General features: G+C 37.4%; 1 protein-coding gene across 1 annotated transcript; it reads left to right on the top strand.

Annotated features, from left to right (window-relative positions):
- Positions 1-4445: 4445 nt before the first annotated feature.
- On the top strand, positions 4446-21139 carry LOC118841652 (zinc finger protein 883-like). The gene is made up of 4 exons (XM_036749229.1): positions 4446-4525; positions 9634-9760; positions 10332-10427; positions 18905-21139. Exons 1-4 carry the CDS (start codon positions 4493-4495, stop codon positions 20710-20712), a joined length of 2064 nt encoding a protein of 687 aa, XP_036605124.1. The 5' UTR covers positions 4446-4492; the 3' UTR covers positions 20713-21139.
- The last annotated feature ends 5215 nt before the right edge of the window (positions 21140-26354 follow it).

The raw sequence follows: 26354 nt of genomic DNA on the forward strand, positions 1-26354 counted from the left end.
AAAGACATGTAAAGAAGATGGAAGCAAGGGCAGGTTATGGAGAATGGAAACAAAAGAAAATCATTATCCTGTAAGAATAATGTTAAGAGTGCTTAAAGACCATAATATTTGAGGCTTTTAGTGAATGCTGAGGACAGATGAAAGGGCTTTTTTAGATATTGGGGCAAGAGTAATATCAAAGGGATAATGAGATCAGTATCCAAGGTGGATAGAACAATGGTAATGGAGATAAAATAGGACTACTTAATTCTTATTTTGTTTATTTTCTTTATCAAAGAGAATGATCTTCAGACTGAGAGAATTAGAAAAAAAAAGGTCAATAAGTTAACATTGAAAATAAATTCTGTAGATTGGAGGTGGTATTGGCACTTGCAGCAAGCTGGAGTGTATACACACCAGATTAAAATGTAATTGGGAAATGTTTAACAAAAATAAATAAAAATACAGTCCAACATAGATGATGCTAACTTATGATTTTCTCAGTCATTATGCAGCAAGAATCCATTTCTACTTGAGTTTGATACTACTAGTGTAGATAATAAAAGCATGTGGATATTCTCATTGAACTCTAGTCATTCAGGCTAAATTGATTATATCCTTGCATCCTTAAAGTTCTGGATACTATGATTGTTTAGCTACTTTCAATTGTCCTTAAAAAACCATGGAGAACTGGGGAGATGCCAAAGGGTTGGAAAGAAGTAGATGTGAATTTAAAAAATAGAATAATGTATAACGTAGAGCCTGTACACTATAAGCTAGAGTTTCATTTCAATTCCCAGTACAATTCTAGAATGGTTTATTAATTACAAAATATGTGCCAGATACCATGCTAAGTACTAAGGATATAAGTACAAAAAATGGAATCATCTCTGTCCACAAGAAACTTATGTCATAGTGGAATAGAAACAAGTACATGTAAAAATTATATATAATATGGAGTGAATAAATGCAAATATATACAAAGTAGTTAAAATGAAAGTGGTTTGAGAGATAGGGCACTAAGTCAGGGTTAGGCAAGGATTCATGCAGAAAGACACTGATTGAGCTTCATCTTAATGAAGGGACTCAGTGATGCAGAGGTGAGGAGGAAGTACATTCCAGGCATGAGAGATGGTCAATGCAAAGGCAGAGAGATGAGATGGTGTCCTGTGTATGGAACAGACAGAAGGTCAATTTGGTTGAATTGCAGAGTGCAGGGAAGAAAGTAATATCTAATGAGCCTGGAAAGATAGGTTGAGGTCAGGTATAGGAATTTAAAAGATAAATTCAGGGATTTATACTTTTATCTTTCTAGAGGCAGTTGTAAGCCACTGGAGATGGTTGAGTAGGAGAGTTACATGGTCAGATTTATACTTAAAGAAAATTATTTTACCAGCGGTGTTTAGGATAGACTGGAGTGGTGAAAGATTTGAGTTTTCTTAGGAGCTTTTGAGCCAGTTAGGAGATAGTTGCAATAATTAAAAGATGATGAATACCTGAATTAAGGTGGTAGTTATGTGAATGGAGAGAAAGGTTCAGATGAAAGAGAAACCTTTAGGTAAAAACAGCAAGATTTGCCAGCTGATTATATATATGGGATGAGGGAGAGTGAGGAGACCAGGAGAATACTAACATTACAACCTTGAGACAGTGGAAGTATTCACTGGTGCTGTCAGTAGAAATAGGGAAATTTGGAAGAAGAGAAGGGTTAGGGGGAAATATATTGAGTTCAGTTTTAGATATGTTGAATGTAAGATGTCTCTAGGACATGCCATTAGAAATGTCTGACAGGCAATTGGTGATGAGAGATTGAAGCTCAGGGAGAGGTAGACTGGGACTAGATATATACAAGAAATGAGAATCATCTGTTTAGCTATGATTGTTAACAAACCCATCAGATCTGATGGCGTTGCCAATAGAGAGAAAAGAGAGGAGAACTCAGGGCAGAACTTTAGGGAATACTCACAGTCAAGGGGCACGATGTAGATGATGAGCCAGCAAAGGAGACCAACCAGTACAGAGCAGTTTCATGAAAACTCAGAAAGAAAAGAGTATCTGGGAGGTGAATGAGGGTGGTCAAAAGTGTCACATGCAGCAAATAGATCAAGAAGGTTTAGGACTGAGAAAACACCATCAGTTTTTTCAGAGATTTTTGGTAACCCAGAGTAGTATTTTTGGTAACTGGAACGAGTGATGAAGTAAAAATTCAATTGCAAAACATTAAGTGTGAGAGGAGAGGAAGTAGCAACAAATGTAGACAACTTTTTCAAGGAGTTTGGCCAAGAAGGGGACAAAAGATATAGTATGATAGCTTGAAAAGATGGTAAAGACTTGCAGTTTTTTTTTAAGCTAAGGTAGACTTGGGCATATTTGAAGGCAACAGGGAAGGAATCAGTTAATAGGGAGAAGTTGAAGATTTGAAAGAGGAGGAATAGTTAAAGATGTGATCTGCTAGAGAAAATGGGAAGGGATAGGATCAAGTGTGCATGTAAGAGGGATTGGTTTTAGCAAAGAGAAGGGCCACCTCTTTGTTACAGAGTAGGGGAAAGGAGGAAGGATGACTTGTGAGCATTCTGGAAGGGAAGTGGTGATTAATATGGTTTTATCAGGATGAGGTTTTTCCAGATAGAGACCAGGGGAAAGGAGGATAGGTGACTTACCAGCATTCTGGAAGGAAGTTTACATGGTTTTATCAAGATGAGATCTTTCCAGGCTAATCTTATTTCCTTTTAACAGGGTTACTATTCTGGTAGATGACAATGCTGTATACGTAGTATGCCTAAATTTCAACATAGTATTTAGCAGTCTTTCATGAGATCCTTTAGACAAGATGACAGTATGTGGGTTTGATGATAGTAGAGTTACATGGACTTGGAACTGCTTGAATGGTAGGACCCAAGAATAGTTACTGATGAATCAGTGGTAGCTTGGAAGGAAATCTCTAAAAATGTTCCTCAGGGATATGTCTTTGGTCCTCTGGTATTAACATATTTGTGACTTTTGTGAAGGCATGGATGGCACACTTACCAGATTTTCAGCTGGTAAGAACATTGTTGACTACCCTTACGTCCTGAAAGCTGGGAAGGATTAGTAACTTACTGGATTACATTTTTAGCTGTTGAATATATGTCTTTGGATGTTACATGAATCTAAAAAGATGAAATTTAATAGCAATAAATACAAAGTTTTATGCTTGGGTTCAAAAAGCAACTTGAAATATGTAGAATGAGGGAGAAATGTCTAAATAGTAGTTTGTGTGAAAGAGTTCTGAGGACTTTCATGAACTACCAGCTGAGTTAATGAATCAGCCATGTCACATGGAAGCCAGAGGAACTTAAGCTGCTTTAATAGATGTGCAGTATCCAGAACTATAAAGGTAAGCATATTTTTTTTTTGGCCTTTGAAAAGATGGACTTTGTTTTAGGGAGAAGGTTGTGGTCATTGAAAGCATTATGAAATTTCGATAATGATGATGATAACCAGCATTTATATAGGGCTTTAAGATTTGCAAAGTTCTCTTTATATATTATCTCATTTGATATCTCAAATGTAATCCAATCTATGGTCTTCTTCATATTCAATTCTGGTCTCAGCTCACCATCCATCTGTACTCCTTGTCCAACACTAATGCATCAATGGACCAGTCCTTTGGTCTGTCTATCCAAATGCACATCACAGTAATAGACACATTTTGTCCATTTGATTCTTCCTATATGGATAGTTAAGCTAAACTCTCAGTGATTATAGATGTCATTTAGGATTCTTTACAGTTCTCATACACTAGCTTGAAGATCTGGAGGACCATTCGGGGTCTGTGCTGGACATCCTCCATGATTGTGCAAAACCCCTTTTTTGCAAAGCAACATTTGCTATTTTTCCAATTGTTCCCATTTTTCAGATACCTCGAGAATCGAGTTGTCAATGCTTTCCAGATTATGTCACCTCCAGCACAGAATTTCTCAGTGTGTATTTGGTCTGGTTCAGTGGCTCTTCCATTCTTTGTCTTATTTAGTGTCATCTCTTCTTTCCTTGTCATTGTGTATACTGTTTTCTCGGCTCTACTTTCTTCACTCTGCGCCAGTTCATTTAGATCTTTCCATGGTTCTCCGTATTTATCACCATTTCAACATCTGGGTTTGGCCTGAGGGCAAGGGCTGGCCCAGAGTCATGCTCCTTGTTGCTCCCACACCAACCGGAAAAGGAAAGAGCTAAAGGTAAGCATATTAATGTCTGCTATCCTTGTCAGGCCACACCTGGAATTTTGTATTGATTTCTGTTTGGCAGGTTTTAGCAAGGAGGTTTGACTAGCTGGTCCTAGGAGAAGATGAGGAACCTTCTTTGTTCTCCTTAGCCTTCCTCTTGTAGAGAATGTTAGTGGGGGGAGATGGGGAAGGTCAACCATGTATCTGGGAATTACAAGGCAGTATTGGTCTCCCTCATATTTCCTTTTAACTCCCCAGCTGTTAATTATCAGGATTCTAGACTACTCCATGAGGAGAAAAAAGAAGAAAGAATGGTTCCTGAATGCCTCACTTCTGGGTCCCAGGTGTGTTGAAATTTATTCTTTCCTAAATAGTACCTTAGTTTCCAGGGTATGGACTAATTTCCTTCTGCCATCCTACAACCCACAAGCCTGGTTGGGGCCATTGTAATGGCTGTTGAACTTCAAAGGAAATGTTCCCCAGCTATAGAAACTTTTCCCACTCCTCTCCAGCCAACATTCATGTACTTATTCATTAAGTCATCCAAATCTGCTATGTTCTGGGTACTGTAAGGTGTGTGAGAAAGTTATGAGAGAAAGTTCTTTTAGTCAAGGAGATTTCACTGTTACTGGGGAAATGCAGTTAACACATTAATCACTTAATAATTCTATTATTGTTGTACAGCCATGTCTGACTCTTTGTGATGCCATGTAGAGTTTTCTTGGCAGAGATACTATTATCTTACAATATTTGCACTGGAATGTGCCAACAGAAGAAAAACTTTTTCTTGATATTCACCAGCCTCACTGTACCACAAACTGAATAATGGGATATTCATTCTTCACTAGCAGCTTGTTCAAGTGGGCACAGGCTAGGAGAGTAGTAAATACACTTCTCCTTAGATCATACAACCTTGGAAGAACTGAAAACTTACTGACCTCCTAGAACTAGCTCTGAAAAACACACACACACACCCTGAAGCTAAGGATAGTGCCCCTTCTACCCCAGGACCAGAGCCAAATTTTAATATAAAGTTAAAAGTCAAGAAATAGACTTGAAAAATAAGCAAATAACAACAAAAGATCCTGACCATAAAAGGTTACTATGATGACAGGGAAGATCAAAACGCAAACTCAGAAGAAGACAACAAAGTCAAAACTGCTAACACTCAAAGCCTCAAAGGAAAAAAAAATGAATTGATTGCATGCCCAAAAAGAATACCTGGAAGACCTCAAAAAGGATTTTAATCAAATAAGAGAGAGAAAGAAAAATATCACAAAAAAATGTGAGAAGTGCACGAAAATAATGAAAAAAGGAGTCAACAGCTCGGTAAATGAGGTACAAAAATATTGAAGAAAATAAGCTTGAAAAATAGACTAGGCAAAATGACAAAAGAGGCACAAAAATCCATTGAAGAGAAGAACTCCTTAAAAACAGAATTGGCCAAATGGAAAAGGTGATAGTGAAGAAAATAATTCCTTAAACGTTAGGATTCAACAAGTAGAAGCCAATGACTCCATGAGACATAAAGACACAATAAAACAAAATCAAAAGAAAGAAAAAATAGAAGAAACTGACCTGGAAAACAGATTAAGGAGAGATAATTTAAGAATTATTGGCCTACCTGAAAGTCATGATCAAATAAAGAGCCTACACATTATCTTTCAAGAAATTATAAAGGAAAACTACCCTGATATTCTAGAACCAGAGGGTAAAAATAGAAATTGAAAGACTCTACTGATCACCTCCTGAAGGAAATCCCAAAATAAAAATTCCCTGGAATATTCTAGCCAAATTCCAGTACTCCCAGGTCAGGGAGAAAATATTGCAAGCAGCCAGAAAAAAACAATCCAAATATTGTGGAGCCATTGGATAACACATGATTTAGCAGCTTCTACAAAAGGGCTCAGAGGGCTTGGGATGTGATTCTCTGGAGGGCAAAGGAGTTAGGATTATACCTTTTCATCAAAACTGAGTCTAATTTTTCAGGGGGAAAAGGGATATTGAATTAGGGGAGCTTCAAGCATTCCAGATGCAAAGACCAGAGCTGAATAGAAAATTTGATTTTCAAATACAAGAATCAAGAGAAGTATAAGAAGGTAAAAAGGAAAGAAAAATCATAAGGGATTCAATAAGATTCAACTGTTTATGTTCCTACATGGGAAAAAATATTTTTAACTCTTAAGAGCTTTCTCATTATTAGGGCAGTTAGAAGGAGTATACACAGAGGGCATGGGTGTGATTTGAATATGATAGGATGCTTATCTAAAAAAAAATAAAATTATGGATGGAAAAGGGGAATGTGCTAAGAGAAGGGGAAAGGGAGAGGTAGGGGAGGCTAGATTATCTCGCATAGGAGAGGCACAAAAGAACTTTGCAGTGGAGGGGAAGATGTTGGTGGGGGGCAAGCACATGAATTTTGATTTCATCAGAACTGGCTCAAAGAGGGAGTAACATTCAAATTCAATTGTGTATTGAAATCTATCTTATCTTACAGGAAATTAGGAGGGGAAGTGGAAAGAAGAAGCTTGGCGGGGAGGGAGGTGGGAAGGGACTGATAGAAGGGAGGGCCCATTGGGGGAAGTACTGGTCAGTAGCAAAACACTTTTGAGAATGGACAAAGTGAAAGGAGAGAGAGTACGATAAACGGGGAAATATTAAAGAGGGAAATACAGTTATTATAACTATGAAAACATAGCAGATTTCTCGATAAAGGCTTCATTTCTCAAATATATGGAGAACTGAGTCAAATTTCTAAAAATACAAGCCATTCCCTAAGTGATAACTGGTCAAAAGATATTTACAGGTAGTTTTCAGATAAAGTAATAAAAGTTATCTCTAGTCATATAAAAAAAATACTCTCTGTCAATTAAAGAAATGCAAATGAAAACAATGCTGAGGTACCACACCTATCAGACAGAAAAGGAAAATGACAAATATTGGAGAGGATGTGGGAAAATTGAGACACTGGGGTTGTGAACTGATTCAGCCATTTGGCAGAGCAATTTGCAGCTATGCCCAAAAGACTAAAAAAGCACAAATACTCTTTGACCCAGCAATACCACTACTAGGTCTGTATTCCAAAGATACTTTTAAAAAAGGAAAAGAGCCTATACATACAAAAACATTTATAATGGCTCTTTTTTAGTTGCAAAGAATTGGAAATTAAGGAGATGCTCATCAACTAGGGAATGGCTGAACAAGTTGTGGTATATGAATGTAATTGTGCTATAAGAAATGACAAGCAGAATCCTCTTAGAGAAACTTGGAAAGACTTACATGAACCGATACAAACTGCAATAAGCAGAACCAGGAGAACATTGTACATAATAATAGTATTGTGTGCAATATTGTATGATGATCAATTGTGAATGACTTAGCTGTTCAGCAATACAATGATCCAAGACAATTCTGAATGGTTTATGATGAAAAAAATGCTATTCATTTCCAGAGAAAAAGCTGATAGAAGCCTATTTAAAAAAAAACAAAACACCTGTTTTGAGTTTTTTGTTTTGGTATGTATTTTCTTTCATAACATGACTAATATGGAAATATGTTTTGCATGACTGCACATTTATAATCTATATCAAATTGCTTGCCTTTTTGAGGAACAAGAGAGAGGAAGGGAAGGTGAGAATTTAGAACTCAGATTTTAAAAAAGGAATGTTCAAAATTGTTTTCATACATAATTGGGGAAAAATAAAATTCTAATTTTTAAAAAGAAATCCAGTGAGAAGCAATAAGTGGCTTATTTTACTGCATAACTGCACATAAAAAAAATTAGCCATCAGCCCTTAAGCAGTAGAAAAAGGGGCTACCCCAGCAAAGCCAGCAGCACTGCAGGCAAACAAGTACATATTCACCCCCCTCAATTTCAAACAGAGCCCGATATTCATGTAGTCTGAAGAGCAGAATGCCCCCTGACAAAGCCATATGTGTTTGTAAACCCATAGTGCAGTTGAATGGAAAAGGTATGAAGTTTGTCATAGAATGAGAAGAGCAGTCTAGGTTGCTTTCAGAAAATCCAATTTTTTCCCTCATGGTTCCAAGTTCCTCTTTGAAACAAAGATTTATCTTTATTAATATTTTACTGGTATGATATGACTGCAAGATTTGGGACACTAATCTCCAAAGTAGTAAAATCTCACATAGAGTCATGGAGAAGGTAACATTGGATGTGAGCAGGCTACAATATATAACCAATGATGAACTGTGAAATAGAATAAAAGATATCATTGGGAAATGCACAGAAGGAGGAGGAGAAGGTCTGGTCACCTGGCAAGTGTGAGAAAAGATGGGTAGAACCCAAGCACTTTATTAGCATCCTTACAATGTCAGGAGAAATTGAGGTGGGGGAAACAACTCATTCAAGGAATTAAATAATCCCTGTGGTGTGGAAAAGCTGATTCCCCAGGTATCAGCTGATGGTGGGAGACAGGTATTCTATTAGTGGACTAGCAGTGATTGCTCCACTGACTAAAGATTTGAGTGGGGTTTTTATAGTGTTCTTCAATGATGTTCCCTATTCTCCTAACTTATTTGGGGAGTATTTCTCAAGTGCAGGGTAAGCAAAGGCATGCCCAGTGTTCTGACCTTGCATCTTAATGATGATGGCCTTGTGCCAAGAAATAGACTAGGATATGATTTCTTATAAAGATACACAGGAAAGGCAAGGCATGTGTGTGTGGTGGGGAGAGATGTTAGAAAACCAGCTAGAAAGTTTCCACAGAAACTTAAAACTATCTCAAGTCAGAGTTACAATATAGACCCCAAGTCATAAAATAGAGTCTAAGGCACATCAAAGGATCACACAGCAATGTATACTCCTACTATTGGGGCACAGGCAAAAAGATAGATGGGATGGATTGTGATTTGCATCATTGAAGGGAGCATCCAAACTAATGGGACCGCATGTATTTGAGTATTTTGGTAACAGTTGGCATCTGTCTAATGCTTTTTGTATGACACTTGATCCTTACAACAACCTTATGTGATGGATGATGTCTGGGCATTATTATCCCCATTTTACAGATGCAGAAATTTGGGATCTAAGAGGCTGTGAGAGATTTTGTGGTAGAATTGGAGAACACGGGATCATTTTCATGGAACTCATTCTGACTCTAGGGGAAGCAATCTGCAAGGGTAACCTTGAGCAGTCAAGGTGTAAATCTGTGGAGATGATTGTATAATACCCAATAGGATCTGATTGAAAGAGACAACATCCCACCAGTCAACAAGATGCAAAACTTCTCCAACAAAAATATATGTATAATGTGCCATAAACTCAGATGTGTTAGAGGTTTAATGTATCTTTGTTGCAACACTAAGAAATTTGAAAACTCCCTCAACCACTTCTATATTCCACTCAAATCCCCTAACACTACTACCTGCACTCCTTTCTCCACAATCATATGTTGGAAAGGTATGAGCATGAATGGGTTTGATGTTTCAGGAATCAGTGACATTCAAGGACGTAGCTGTGGACTTTACCCAAGAGGAATGGGGGGAACTGGATTCAACTCAGAGGGATCTATATCAGGCTGTGATGTTGGAAAACTACAGGAACCTGGTTTATCTGGGTAAGAGTAGCTTTGACTTATGAGTTGCCATCTTCCCAGTACAAGGTTTTTATACTTTCTCTTTTCTTAAAACATCTGAAGTGATTAGCCGGAATTTAGATTGGTATCCAGAGGAAAAAAAAGATCTCTATAATCCCTTTAAGGCCAAGAAAAAGCCCATTTCTTCTCCCTGTACCCTGATGAAAAGGCTTTTAAAAAAAACTGAACTAAAGTGGGCAGATTAATTACACTTCCACTCAGACTTTCTTTTTCACATCATCTGCTCACTTACGTCAAGGATTCTCTCCACCCCAAACCTTTCCTTTGGTCAACTGGCAGTACAAATACATGCCAGAGCAGTTTTTATCATCCTAAACAGGGAAGGGAAAATGAGTGCAGATCAGCTCTGAGAGCCGTTCTTACCACTTTCTTTGGAACATAATGCTGAGCATACTTCAGGAGTGTTTTGTATCTCCCTCTAGGTTCTCCTTTTGTCTTCTCTTTTATCTTGATTTTACACAAAGAATTGATAACTGAAATAGTTCTTTGTCCTCATCTCAAACAGTCATTTTCCATTTTCCCCCATGATCAGGGCTTCCAGCTTCCAAGCCAGAGGTCATATCCCACATGGATCAAGAAGAAGAATCATGGATATTAGAGAAAGAAATTTCAAAAGTTACCTATCCAGGTGAGTGAGTGAGTGAAAAACAGAGTGGGAGGTTACTGTAAGCAAAAGGATAGATGATCTGCATCCTCAAGGGTCTTAATATTCTCCTAACATTTTATACACTCAACAAATATCCTTTTGCATTCTTTCAGAGAGAGGCATGTTCCTTCTGTATAACTCTAATACTACTTCCTGTCCCTGTACATCTCCTCAGGAACACTGGTCCCTTAATTTACTCTCTTCCTTTCTAGATCCATAGTCTCATAGTCTTTATAGGTTCTCTGAGGAAAGGGGAGAAAGTCAGGAAGGGAATGAGAAAGGGAGAGGGAGAAGAAGGAGATAAAGGGGGGGAGAGAGAGTGGGGAGGAGAGAGGGAGAGAGAGGGAGAGAGACAGAGAGAGAAAGAGAGAGAGATTCTGTTGTGGAAAAGCCACAAGAGCTACTATTAAGAATATTAAAGGAGGAGAGGATTCTGAGAAGATGGGAGAGTAGGTCAGAAAATTTCAAGCTCTCAAGATTTTCCCCCACAAAAAGAGTTAAAATAGCACCGGCAAACAAAGTGTAGGTGGAGACAAAGAATAGGGGCACAACCAGGACATTCCTGGGATAATTTGAGAAGATCTGAAGAAAAATCCCAGGACCAGTTTTGGTCTCTCAGAGTAGTAAACACCTCCAGGCTAGGTTCCATTTTAAGGACAAGTGGGCAAGCCACTTAAACAACTAGCGGCAAGCTCCAGGGTTAGTTGGTTTGAGAGGCTGCCTCGGCCCTAGCCACTGGAACTTTGTACCCCAGGATAGTGAGGAGAGTCATGGGTTTGAGCCCAGGAAGATTGCGGGAACCTCTGCTGACGAGCAATGCCAAACCCAGCTGTGCTTCAAGGAGCGGTTGGGGCAAGAAGGAACCACCACAGGCCCCGTGAGTGCAGAAGCAGTGGGGCAGAAAGCCCCACTTATAGGAGGTTGGAGGTTTGGCTCCAGGCTAGAGGGAACTGAAGATCTGGGGCTAGAGGCGCCATTTCCCATACCCCAGGGCTAGAGGTGATTACAAAAATCAAGTTACTACCACAAAAAAAATGCACAGGCAAAGGAGAAAGAATCCAACCATGGAAACATATTACAGGAATAGAGATGACTGGGGTTCATCTTCAGAGGAGGATATTGAAGTAAAGAAACCCCCAAAGAGCAACATCAAATGGTCATTGCCCCAAAAACAATTTGTAGAAGATCTTAAAAAAGACTTTAAAAATCAAATGACAGAGATGGAGGAAAAACTAAAAAACTAAAAATAATAAAAATAATCCAAGAAAAACAAGAAAGTTATGAAAGGAAAGGAAAGTCAACCAATTAGAAAAGGAGATGCAGAATCTCAAGGAGGAAAATGACACTTTGAAAAGTGGAATTGGGCAAAGTGAAGCCAGTGAAATTATACGAGATCAAGAAATAATTAAACAACATGAATAATGAAAAAATAGAAGAGAAAGTGAAACATAAGAAAAACAACAGATTTGGAGAATAGGTCAAGAAGAGAAAATATACAAATAATCAGGGTAACTGAAAGTTATGATCAAAAAAAGAATCTTGATACAATAATACAAGAAATGATTAAAGAAAATTGTCCTGAAGCATTAGAAACAAGTCAGGGAAGTAGAAAAAGAAAAAAACCCACCAAACACGACTTAAAAGAAATCCTATGAGGAAAACTCATAGGAATATTATAGCCAAATTCTGAAACTCCCAGATCAAGGGTAAAATATTAAAAGCATCAAGATTAAAACAATTTAAACATGATGATGCCACAATTAGAATTACACAAGACCTAGCAGCAGAGACAGTAAAGGTCTTGGAACACAATACATCGAAGAGCAAAAGACCTGGGACTCCGGCCAAAAATATCATACCCTGCAAGTTTAAGTATTATATTGAATGAAAAAAATGAACATTTCACAACCCTCAGACTTTCAAGACTTTGTTAAAAAAATCCTCAACTTAATAGAAGATTCAACATACAAGAACCAAGAGAAACATAAGGTATATACCAAAGGGATTCATAAGAACAGACTGTTTACCTTTTTTATAACATAAAATGTATGTCAAATATCCTTATTAATAATTGTCAGGTTCATAAGAAAGAGGGGGATAAACCTGAAAATGATATGAATTTAAAAAGTAAAACCATTTAGAAACAGTTAAAAAGAATAACTGTACAAAAGAGAAGAAGAAAGTATACAGAGGATTTAGATGGGAGAGGAGGACTGGTAGTTCTGGTAACCTACTTTCATCAGGAATGGGTTTAAGAGGGAAAAATATATATATATATATTTACAAGAGTATAAAAGTCTTCTAAATCTAGAGGAAATAAAATGGTAGGGTTATAGTAAGGAGGGAGAGGACAAGGGAGGGAGTAGGAAAAGGGAGGGATTTTTAAAGGGGAGAATTAGAGAATAGGTAAAGGGAGTTTAGATTAATGGGAATGGGAGGGTAGGGGAGAGATCCTTAGAGGGGGGAAGGCAAGTAATATGAGGGCAGGGTGGTTGGTGGAGGAGGGGGGTAGGCAAGTAATAGGAGGCTGATGTAGCAGGCAGAAGTAAAGTAGAGGAGGCAGGAGAGATAGGAAACAAAAGATATGTACAAACATAAAAGCAAGGATCAGGAGTGGAGTATGTTTGGGAAAGTATACATCTGTATACACATGTATATATGTATAAGTGTGTGTATATATCTGTATGTGTATGTATATATCATGAAACATATCAAAATTATATTGTAGCCTTCTGGGGGTTGGCGAGGGGAAAAAAAGAACAAAGTTAAAAAATGCACAGCAGAGAACAAAAGAAAACACAAGGAAGCAAAGAAAAGATGGACAATTCTCAATACAAGGTGTATTATTTATCATACAGGCTTTCTTGAAATGAAAACGTTGTTATATATTTTGAATCCTCTCCTATGTTGTGCTATGCACATGATATGCTTTTTTTTCTTTCTTACTTTATATTTAAGTTTCAATATTTTAGTTTATTGTATTTTTTTTATTTCTTTATTTTGTATTTTTGTTCTGGTAAAATAAAATAAACTATAAAAAGAAAGAGAATATTAAAGGAATGAGGATCTTAGATCTTTTTTTAAAATGAATTAATTTTTAGTTTTCATTATTTGCTTTTATGAGCTTTTGAGTTCTAAATTTCCCCACCTCTCTCCATTCCCCCCTCCCCAAGATGGCATGCAATCTGATTTAGGCTTTACATGTATGAAGAACATCTTAGATCTTGCTTCCCATGGATTTAAAAAGAGGAGAGACTATAAGAGAACCGTTTAGAATATGGATATGAATGGAATATATGATATTTATCTTTCTACCATAGACAAATACCTGTCATTAATGCTCAAAGTATAATCTCGTTTTCCTAAAAGAGGTTAGAGCCATATCTCTCTATTCTCTAGGATGGCAGGAAAAATAAGCATAGAAAATTGTTGAATATCACTACTTAAAATCATATAGTGGAAAAGAGCATTGAATTTGGAGTCAGAAAACCTTGGTTCAAATGTTCAACTACTTCATCTCTGACTTTGGTACTTTACTTTATCCCTTTGAGCCCACATTCTCTAATCTATAAAATGAAGAATTTGAACTAATCGACCCCCAAAGTCTCTACTAGTTACAAGTCCCAAACCCTCCCAGAAAGCCTTCAAAGATGATCTAAGTAAGAAGCTCAAAATTTTCCTCTAGGTCTTGTAACATTTCATAGTCATCAGTGCAACTCTCAGCCTGTCCATCTGTTAGCTTTGGCTCTGACTGTTCTATCTAGAGTTTATTATTGGTGCCTTTTATGCCACTTCTTTCATGTCACCAGCAGGTTTCTAATACCCATCATGTATGTTTCCATTGCCCTTTGAGTCAGTCACAGTTTTGCTCTTTGCATATGTTCTATGTCTATGATTCTTGACTTCTCTGATCATCTTCAGGATTGTCACTTCACTGTCAGAATATTGATATTGAGAAGATGAGCTTTTGCATAATAGAGAAGCTTAGCATTATTAAAAACATTGAATAATTTCACCCATACAATCCAGTCTCCATTCCTCCAATTTAATCATGGGCCCAGCTCATTTCCCAGTTGTAGTAGCTGTACAATATGTAATGGAGAAGTTATTTGCTATTCTCCTCTTGGCAGCGAGAAAGTTCTATCAAATGTCCTATCAAATCTCCCATCTATATATCACTATATCACATCCCTGTGCCAGGCTTATTACCTATTTCTCACACGTACTATTTCTTCTTTCTGTTCAGTGGTGTGTAGTATACTCCAGTGACAAAATTACCTCTGTTTTTCCTCACATTGACCTGTACCCAAGTGCTCTCCACTATGCTTACCCTACTCTAGTTCCTAGATTTCTTCATACAAATATATCTTCTTAACATACAATGCCAGCCTCTACCTTGTTTCACATATCCTGTTTCTTTTAAATAAGTCTTAGACCTACTTAGGGCAACTGGGTGGTGCAGGGGATAGAGCATTAGGCCTGTAATCAAGGAAGACTCATTATGAGTTTAAATCTTGTCTCGGACACTTATTAGTTGTGTGACCCTGGACAGATCACTTAACCTTGTCTGCCTCAGTTGCTCATCTGTAAAAAAAAATGAGCTAAAGAAGGAAATAACAAGCTGCTTCAGTATCTTTGCAAAGAAACTCCCGCAAAAGAGGTCACAAGGAGTCACATGTCACTAAAACAACCGAACAACAACAATAGACCTACTTGGAGCCATATTCCCAGCATGGACTTCATTCAATCTTCTTAGTGATACTTTATGAGGTCAAATTTTCCTCCTATTAAAATTTCTGGTTCCTTTTGTTTGTTTCCTCCCCACCCTCCCTCATTGAGAAGGCAAGCAACTCAATATAGGTTATACATGTGTAGTCGTGCAAACCATATCCATAATAGTCATGTTGTGAAAGAAAACATAGGAAAAAAACTCCAAAAAAATGAAGTAAAAAAAAAGTATGCTTCAATCTGAATTGACACCATCAGTTCTTTCTCTGGGGATGGATAGCATTTTTCATCAAAACTCCGTCAGAGTTGTCTTGGATCGTTTTATTGCTGAGAATAGCTAAGTCAATATTACAGTATTGCTGGTAATTTGTACACAGCACATTCCACTTTGCATCAGCCCATGCAAGTCTTTCCAGGTTTTTCTGAGAGTAACCTGCTCATCATTTCTCATAGTACAATAGTATTCCATTGTACCACATACTGCATACCACAACTTGTTCAGCCATTCCCCAATTGATAGGCATCCCCTCAGTTTCTGATTCTTTGCCCACAGAAAAGAGCTGCTATAAATATTTTTGCACAGACAGGTCCCTTTCTTTTTTGATTTTTTTATCTTTTTTGCCATACTTACATAGTAGTGGTATTTCTAGGTCAAAGGGCATGCATGGTTTTACAGCCCTTTGGCCATAGTTCCAAATTCTTCTACAGAATGGTTGAATCAGTTCACAACACCAACAGTGCATTAATGTCTCATTTTTCCCACCTCCCCTCCAACATTTGTCATTTACTTTTTCTGTCCCATTAGCCAATCTAGTAGGTATGAGGTAGTACCTCAGAACTGTTTTATTTTACATTTCTCCAATCAATAGTGAATTAAGAGTATTTCTTCATTAATGGCTATAGATAGCTTTGATTACTTCATCTGAAAACTTATCATATCTTTTGATCATTTTATCAATTGCATAATGGCTCTTATTTTTGTAAATTTGACTCAGTTCTCTAAATGTTTGAGAAATGAGGCATTTATTAGAGAAACTTGCTTCAAAAATTTTTTCACAGTTACTATTGCTAACTGTATTTTTCTCCATCCCATCCCCCTGCCATTGATTCTATTCTATCTCTCTTTTCATCCTGTTGCTCCTCAAAAGAGTTTTGCTGCTTACTACCATGTTCCCCAATCTGCCCTCCCTTCTATCATCCCCCACCATTTCTCTTATCCTCTTCCCCTCCAATTTTCCTGTAGGGTAAGACAGATTACTATATCCAATTGAGTGTGTATGTGTTATTTTCTCTTTGAGCCAAGTCTGATAAGAGTAAGGTTCACTCATTCCCCCTCAAGTCCCCCTGATTTCCCTCCATTGTAAAAGCTTTTTCTTGCTTCTTCTATGTGAGATCATTTACCCCATTCTACCTCTCTTTTTCTCCCAGTACATCCCTCTCTCACCCCTCAATTTTATGTTTTAGCTATTATCCCTTCATATTCAACTCACACCTGTGCCCTCTGTCTATATGCTCCTTCTAACTTCTCTAATAATGAGAAAGTTCTTATGTGTTACAAGCATCATCTTCCCATGTAGGAATGTAAACAGTTTATTAAGTCCCTTATGATTTCCCTTTCATATTTCCCTTTTTTTTCTTCTCTTGAGTCATGTATTTGAAAGTCAAATTTTCTATTCATTCTGGTCTTTTGATCAAGAATGCTTGAAAGTTGAATGTCCATTTTTCTCCCTGAAGGATTATACTCAGTTTTGGTGGGTAGGTGATTCTTGGTTGCAATCCTAGCTCCTTTACCCTATGAAATATCATATTCCAGGCCCTCTGATCTTTTAATGTTGAAGCTGTTAAATCTTATGTTATCTTGATTGTGGCTCCACAATACTTGAATTGTTTCTTTTTGGCTGCTTGCAATATTTTCTCCTTGACCTGGGAACTCTGGAATTTGGCTATTATATTCCTGGCAGTTTTCATTTTGGGATCTCTTTCAGGAGGTGACCAACAGATTCTTTCCATTTCAATTTTGTCCTCAGGTTCTAGAATATCAGGGCAGTTTTTCTTGATAATTTCTTGAAAGATGATGTCTAGGCTCTTTTTTTGATTATGGCTTTCAGGTAGTCCAGTAATTTTTAAATTATCTCTCCTGGATCTATTTTCCAAGTCAATTGTGTTTCTGATAAGATATTTCACATTGTCTTCTATTTTTTCATTCTTTTGGTTTTGTTTTATTGTTTCTTGATTTCTCATAAAGTCATTAGTTTCCATTTGCTCCACTCTTAATTTTTAAGGAATTATTTTCTTCAGTGAGCTTTTGGACCTTCTTTTTCATTTGGCCAATTCTGCTTTGTAAGGCATTCTTATCCTTATTGGCTTTTTGGGCTTCTTTTACCATTTGGCCTAGTTTGTTTTTAAAGGTGTTATTTTCTTCAGAATTTTTTGTGTGTCTCCTCCTGTCACTCCCAAGGCCTGCTTCTGGTTTATTATGGCCTAAGCTATTATGGTGAGGCCTGTGCTGGACTGCATTCTATTCTTACCCAGGTTCAATAGACCTTTCCTGCTGACCTTCTAAATTGTCTTTGGTGTCTGTGGGCTGAGAGGTCTGGAAACCTCCACTGCTGCCAATAATTCAGTCTCCCAGAAGCCTGCTCTTGATTTGCTGAGGCCCAGTCTGTGCTGGCGGGGCCTGCACTGGACTGCACTCCTCTCTCACCATGGTACAACAGACCTTTCTTGCTGACTTTCTAAATTGTCTTGTGCTGGAAATTTGTTTCACTCTATCTTTTTGTGGGTTCTGCTGCTTTAGAATTTGTTTAGTGTCATTTTTAAAAAGGTATTTGAAGGGGTTTAGGGGAGAACTCAAGCAAGGCCCTGCCTTTACTCTGCCATATTGACTGCACCTCCCTATCACTTTTTACCTAGACAAATATACTCACTTTCTTTTTCCTCCTCTCACTAACCTCTTTTTCATTTTACTTAGCAATTTCCTTTGCCAACATGTTTTACATAGTAGTTTGTTTACTTGTTTTTTTTTTTTCATTTACCTTGGTTTTCCAGTTCTTTCCTCTTTGATTTCTTCTTTTTAAATGTTTCTCCTCGGTCCTCTTCCCCATTCATACCGAGTCCGACTTCAGATTAACTCTTCTTTTACACTAATCTCTCTTTCCTTTTCAGCTCTAATTTTTCTGATTCAGCTTTTCCTCATTCTATTTCTCCTCAAGTTCAATATCTGTCTTTCACAAGTTTGGAGTCTTCACATTAACCATCACATGTTCCCTCTGTTTCAGTTCAAGGACTTCTTTCTTCTTCTGTTGCTTCTCTCAGTACCTTCTTCTACAGAAGATAAAAGTTGAAAATAGAAAAATTATGACAGACATTGTGATATAGTGAAAAAAAACACTGGATTAGGGGCAACAAAATCCAAACTCTATTTGTGGTTCTTTCACTGACTAGATTGATGCAAGTCACCTGGTCTTTCCAAATCTCAATTTTTCTCATCTGTGTTGTATTTCCTAGCTCATAATGTTGCTGCCAGGATAAAATGAAATAAAATATTTTAAAGTCCTGAATAAACTATAGTTTATCTAAATACAAAGGATTATTATTATTTTTTACTCTTTCTAATTTAAAAAAGATTTTCTTTAATAGAGGAGGTAGAACTCACCATACAACAGTGTTGTTTTGTTTTGTTCTTAGCACAAAGAACACAAGATTTTTACAAATTTTATTTCTTTTTTTAGATTGGGAGACTGGGCCTGAAAGCAAAGAGTCAGTTTCAGAACAAGACATTTCAAATGAAGAACTGTTCCTTGGAAGATTTATAATGGATGATCCTAAGAATTCACAAGGACACAACTGGGAATGTAATGTCATGTTAGAGAAGCAGCAGGGCAAGCAGGAGAGACAATCCAGACAGACAGTTGACCACACAAAAACTCCTGATATGGTAAGAGACCATGGTAATAAATTTAAAGGCAACTTCAGTCTAGGGTCAATCTTTGCAACCCAAGAAACAGGTTTCATAAGAAAAAAGTTCCATAAACATGACAAACATCAAATGATCCTCAATGAATATTCAGACATTCTGAAACAAATCCCTTCAGGAAAGATACCTCAAAATTATGATTCTGAAGAAGCCTTCTGTCAAGCCTCAAATTTTATCGAATGTAATAGCATGGATACTGAGAAAAAAACATATAAATATAATGAATATAGGAAGGTCTTTAGCCAGAACACGTATTTTACTCAACATCAGAGAAATCACAATAGTGAGAAACTCTATAAATGTAATGAATGTGGCAAAGCCTTCAGCCGAAGTACTTTGCTTATCCAACATCAGAGTATTCATACTGGAGAGAAACACTATAAGTGTGATGAATGTGGCAAAGCCTTTACTCAGAGAACACACCTGGTTCAGCATCAGCGAATCCACACTGGGGAGAAACCTTATGAATGTGATGACTGTGGAAAGACCTTTAGGTACAGATCAAATCTTACTCAGCATCAGAGAATCCATACTGGAAAGAAGCCCTACAAATGTAATGAATGTGGAAAAGCTTTCAGGGAGAGCTCATCTCTTATTCGACATCAGATCGTCCATACTGGAGAAAAAACATATGAGTGTAATAAATGTGGGAAAACCTTTATTCATAGTTCATCTCTTAGTCAACACCAGAGGATCCACACTAGAGAGAAACCCTTTGAGTGTAATGAATGTGGAAAAGCATTCAGTAGTAGCTCATCCTTTATTAAACATAAGAGAATTCATACCGGAGAAAAACGCTATAAATGTAGTGAATGTGGGAAAGCTTTTAGCCAGAGCACACATGCTATTCAACATCAAAGAATCCATGCTAGAAAGAAACACTTTGAGTATAACGAATATGGAATAGCTTTCAGTAGCAGCTCATCCTTCATTAAAAATCAGAGAATTAATATTGGAGAGAAACGATATAAATGTAGTGAATGTGGAAAAGCCTTTAGCCAGCACAAACATGCTATTCAGCATCAAAGAATCCATACTGGAGAAAAACCTTTTGAGTGTAATGATTGTGGGAAAGCCTTCAGTAATAGCTCATCCTTCATTAAACATCACAGAATCCACACTGGAGAGAAACCCTATGAGTGTAATTATTGTGGGAAAGCCTTCAGTAATAGCTCATCCTTTATTAAACATCAAAGAATTCATACTGGAGAGAAACGATATAAATGTAATGAATGTGGAAAAGCCTTTACCCAAAGCACACATGCTATTCGGCATCAAAGAATCCATACTAGAAACAAACCTTTTGAGTGCAATGAATGTGGCAGAGCCTTTAGTCAGAGGATTCATCTTGTTCAGCATCAGCGAATCCACACTGGGGAGAGACCCTTTGAATGTAATGAATGTGGAAAAACCTTTAGGCACCGCTCATCCTTTACTCATCATCAGAGAATCCATACTGGAGAGAAACCTTATGAATGTAGTACATGTAGGAAAGCCTTCAGATCCAAATCATCTCTTAACAAACATCAGAGAATTCATACTGAAAAGAAGTTATGTGAATGAAATGCATGCGAGAAAGCCTTCAATAAAAGTTTATCCTTTATGAACATGAAAGAATCCATATCAAAGTGAAATCCTATAAATGCTGTCCAGTAATGTTGACTATGTTGTTTACTTAAGATATATTTTAAAAAGGTACTTAATGATCCATGATTTCATCGGTGCGGATATTCCTTTCACTCCCTCACAACTATTTTTCAGCAGTAGATAGTTTGCTTCCAGGTTTTGTCATGTTTCAAGGTCTGGCAGAGCAAATTTGCACTTCATCTAAGAGCTTTTTCCTCCACAAATTATTGCTTATTTTTGTCACTTTGTTTTTTTCACATAAATTTCATTATTTTGTCTAGTCCTAAAAAAGAATCTTTTTGTATATAGATGTTGTACTAAATTTGTTAATTAAATTTGTTTGTAAATAACTGATTAAATGGTGAAATATGAACATTTTATTCTATATTTATTCAACCCACCCATGTGCAAAGTAGTTCCCTCCAATTGTTTAATTCCTTTGGTTCTGTCTTAATAATTTTGTGTAATTATTTTTATAAAGGTTTATTATGTCTTAGTAAATTAATAACCACATATTTGTGTCATTATTATGGATGACATTTCCTTGTTATTTGTTGATTATTTCATTACATTATTATATCATTATATTATTCATAAAAGAACATGAATGACTTTTCCAGCTTTATCATATATTCTGCTACCTTAAGGGAGCCTTTCGTCTCAATTTTTGTTAAGTCCCTGGATTTTCTATTTACACAATATTCCCTCTGCATGAAAAGATGCTTATTACTAATGCTTTTCCCTTTAATTTATTTTTATTATTATTTCAAGCACTTTTGAAACAATATTAAATAGAAGTGGTAAAATTGAAGACATATTTTTAATTGAATTATTGGGAACACTACTAATGTTTTTCTGTTATATAGAACATTAATTTTTGGTTTGAAGTAGATGTTATTTCATCTTGTTAATGAAAACATATTTTCCCCCATTCTTTGTGTCATGACTAGGTACCGCATTTTTTGAGAAGCCTTTTCTGTGTCCATTGATATTAGTCAAAAACTTTGGAGGTGGGGTGCCTATGTGTAAACGGTAGTGGTGGTGTGGTGCTAGTGGTGGTGATGGTTTGTCCTTTATTCTCAAAGAAGACCATGATATCAGGAAGATGATACCATGACTTGCAAGTAAATTGGATTTTAGTGAGGGAGGCTATTCAAAGTCACCAGCCTCACTTTCTCCTTCAGAGCCATCTGGGTCCAGTGGCCAGGTAAGGATCAGGATGACTGGAGATGGCTCAGCATGTGCAAACAGTGACAAGACATGAATACTTAAGAGTAAATGCAAATACAACAAAGGGAAAGCACTCCTCAAAGCGGTAATTGCAAAGCAACAGTGACCCATACAAAAATAGGAATTTTATTTTCAGTAGCATCAAAGAAAGTAGAGGTTAAGAAGTATGTTAGGGGGAAGAAAAGGTCAGCTATTTCCCCTCATTGAACACAGTGATAGAGGATGATGCCCACTTATAGACCAGGACAGTAGATGGACTTGATACACCTCCCTGACACTACTACCTAGACTTATTACCTTCATTATAAGTTTCTTGGGAGAAGCAAATAAGCACATGTATGTGAAACACTGAGTAAGTGGTAAAGTATTATATAAAGATGTTAGATTCTAAATAAAATTATTGTAAAAACATATGTTAATGAGATTTTTGAAAAAACTATGTTATTTGGAATAGTAGGTCTTTATTTTTTATATCATTTAAGCCCTCCACTTAAGTCTCATGTCTTATGTAGGGCTCTGTTCCTACAAAGAATTTGAGAACCAGTGATGTAGGCCATCTTTAAAGTCCATTGCTATCCTTCCCTATCCAACCTTTGGGCCTAAAGTCCTTCACACTGAGACTATTGGACAAGAAAGCCCTGCAATAGCTGAAGTGGTCTAACCTCTGAGGAGATCTCTTTGGTTCTATTTTATAGTGCCAGAGACTATCATTCCCTCATTCCTTGCCCCTTGAATCCTCCACCCCCCACCTCACCACACCCCATATATCAGCACACTCTGTTGTCTACAAGGGAGGATTCTTAGGGATAATGAGTCCTTTCTTTTTGGATCTAACTGTTCACCATCCTCTGGCAGCTTCATAGCCAAAGTAATTGCTTTCATTTCTGGTGTCATTTCTACCTATACTTCTTTCCTCTCTACATATTCATTCCCTTTAATCCCTTTTTCCCTACCACTGTCTCAGTCACTTCACCTCTGGTTGGACCTATATTGGAGAAGTCAGGTTTGTTAATAAGTAAAACAAATTGCTTTATTTCCCTTCTCATCCCCCTTAAACTCATTCTCTTCACTACTCAGAGGCTAAGAAAATTGTAAACATGAGTTGCTTGCAATGTGGTCAAAGTGATACCTTAATGATGATGATGGTGTGATTCTCACAGTCGAATTCTATGAGGAAGAATTCCCCTAAGGTGAAGAATTCCTTGGCAGAGACCATGTTTTCTATTCTTTTATTTTCTTCAGTAATTTTGGGGTCTTCTTCAGCATGTCATTGACTTGTTTTTCATGATTTTCTTGCATCACTCTCATTTCTCTTCCTAATTTTTCCTTTACTTCTCTTACTTGATTTTCCAAGTCCTTTTTTGAGCTCTTTCATGGCCTGAGACCAATTCATATTTTTCTTGGAGGCTAGTGATGTAGGATCTTTGACTTTGTTGACCTCTTCTGGCTGTATATTTTGATCTTCCTTGTCACCAAAGAAAGATTCTATAGTCTGAGTCCTTTTGTGCTGCTTGCTCATTTTCCCAGCCAATTACTTGATTTTTGAGCTTTTTGTCAGAGTATGATTGCTTTCAGAGTGGAGAGTGCTTTGTCCCAAGCTTCAGGGGTTTTGCGCTGCTGTTTTCAGAGCTACTCCTATTCTGAGGTGGTATGATGCTCCTCTCCTGGCCTGTGCTCTGGTCTGTGAGTACAGGCCCTCCTTTCTGCCATGTAACTACCAGGAGTACTCCCTCTCCATAGCCACCACAAAGGTCTGCCACACTAGCACTCCTTCTCCTTTAAGAACTACCAACCAGAACCTCAACCCAGATCCAAGCAGAGCAAAGCAAGAGAATCTTGCCTCTGCACCAGCAAAGAGATCCCTGCACTCCCACTCTGATCAGCCACTTGATTCCTTCCACCATCTGTGGGCCTGGAGCCCCAGAAGCAGGTGCCTGTGGAGCTCTGGAAGCAGTGCTGGAGCTTCCTGCTAATGCCATGGCAGCCACCTCCGCTGTCCCCGGGGCTGAGGTCTGACTGCGCACTTCTCTCATCCAGATCAAGCAGTTTTCCCACTGACCTGCTCTGTTGTCTTTGGTGTTTGTGGGTTGAGAAGTCTGGTAACTGCCACAGCTCAGTGATTCAGGGCCCTGAGGTCTGCTCTGCCAGGTCTACTCCCTCCTCGTCTGTCCTGGCATGTCCCATGCTGGGCTGCACTCTGCTCCCAGCATGGTGCGATAGACCCTTCCCAGAGACCGTCCAGGCTATCTTGGGCTGGAGACTTGTTTCCCTCTGTTGTTTCATGGGTTCTGTAGTTCTAGAATTTGTTTAGAGTCATTTTTACAGGTGTTTGGAGGGATTTGGGGGAGAGCTTAAGCAAGTCCCAGTTTTTAAGCTGCCATCTTGGTTCTGCCCCCTATGATGAGATGCTTGAAGACATGATCTGTGCTTTCATATAGTTTATAGTCTATTGTGAGATGATACACACACACATACACTTCAAAATTTCAGCAGATTCTTGATCTCACTAATGTAGGTGGGTACTCCTGCTGATGCAGATTTTCAACCTGTTTATAGCACCTTATCTCATGTAATTCTTGTTCATATTTTCCCATAAATCCTCTACAGAGGATCTATGCAATGTGTTGGAGGCCTTCCTCTAGCTTTTTAAAAGTTCTTTGCTCTGTGCAACTCTTTAAGTTGTTTATCTCTCAAACTGAAACATAACTCACCCACTTCCTTTTCTGATCATTTCTAGTAAAGTATTTGTAAGCAGGGACTATTTTTTAAACCTATGTATCCCTAGTGCCTTGCACATAGAAGGCACATAATAAATGTTCATTAAATTGGCCTATACTCTGAATCATGCCACTTCTCATAACACATAAGAATAATTATAATGTGAATTAAAAGATAAGTTTCTGATAGAAATGGAAACCAAGTGCGGTGGGAGGTCTGATTAAAAGATTAATACTAATTAATACTAAAAGATTAGTAGGAATGGAGAAGAACCACAAAGAATTCACAAGGTAGAATTTAGTCTTGGTCTTGAAGGTATAATTTCAATAGACATATATGGAAATCAGAGTGGGGAGGAAGAAAAGGAATTCAGATAGTCAAGTTAACAGACATTTATTTAGCAACTATATTCAAGGCACTATGCTATGTGCTAGGGATACAAAGAAAGATGAAAAAAAATTATATTCTCAAGGAACTCACAATGCATTGAAAAACAGATACAGATACAGGGACCTAGAAACAGAGTAGCATAGGACTCTCCAGATGGCCTAACTCCAGCATCCACCCTTCTTCCTATTTCATCACTATATATCAGCTTTAACTGATTTAATGGGGGGAAAATATCCATAAATACAAAGGGTATGATGAATTTTAAAATTACTATGAATTTCCTCAAAGATGCACATCAATAGGATTTTTAAGTGAAATGACCCAGAAAACGTTCTTCAGGAAAGTTTCCAAGAATTAATATCTTTACATTGCAAATATCTTCGTGATTTTGCATTTGCAAATATCTTTACAAATAGAGGGCCAGCCTTATAGTAAGAAAGACCAAGGTTCAAACAGAATGTTCTTCTGACACATAATAGCTGTGAGGCTATGGATAAATCATTAAACCTTTCAGTAAACCTAAGGCAACTCTCTGAGACTTAAGTCATGGATGAGTTGCCAATATGCATAGAAGGGAAATATGATAGTTCTCCACTTTCATAAAATTATACATCCACATCAAACAACAACCACATATACCAAAAAAAAACTTTGTATGGTAAAGATGAGTTAAAGGTATCATTGACAAATCATCAGCGTTATAATTTTCCAGTGAAATCAGGTCATCAATGATCAGTTATTCTGAGCCAAGTAAGCCAGTAACTATATCTGTCTTTTGTCTCAGATAAACTCTTGGCCTGATTCAGTTATTTGAACGGGAGGCTTAAGGTCATATTTCTTTGCAAAAATGCTAAATGTATGGCATATATATGTGTGTGTGTGTGTGTGTGTGTACACATACATGTGTATGTATAGCATAAAGTGAACATATATATCTATACATGTATATGTGTGTATACTTTTACAAACATACATACATGCATCTCACAATGTACCAGGAAGAGAAGAACTCTGAGGTAGAGGTAAGGAATAAGTATACTCTTAAGCACTAGGGCAGCCAATGCAAAGCCTTGGAGATAGGAAATGAGTGTCCTGTGGGAAACAGAACAATTTGCAATGATGGTGGTTAATCTACAGTTTAGCTGGATTGTAGAGTTCAGGAAGGGAAGTAATATCCAATAAGGCTGAAAAGATAGTTTGGGGTTAGGTTGTATAGAGCTTTATAAGTTAAACACAGGATT

This window comes from Trichosurus vulpecula, chromosome 3, assembly GCF_011100635.1.
Source record: "Trichosurus vulpecula isolate mTriVul1 chromosome 3, mTriVul1.pri, whole genome shotgun sequence".
Classification (NCBI taxonomy): Eukaryota; Metazoa; Chordata; class Mammalia; order Diprotodontia; family Phalangeridae; genus Trichosurus; species Trichosurus vulpecula.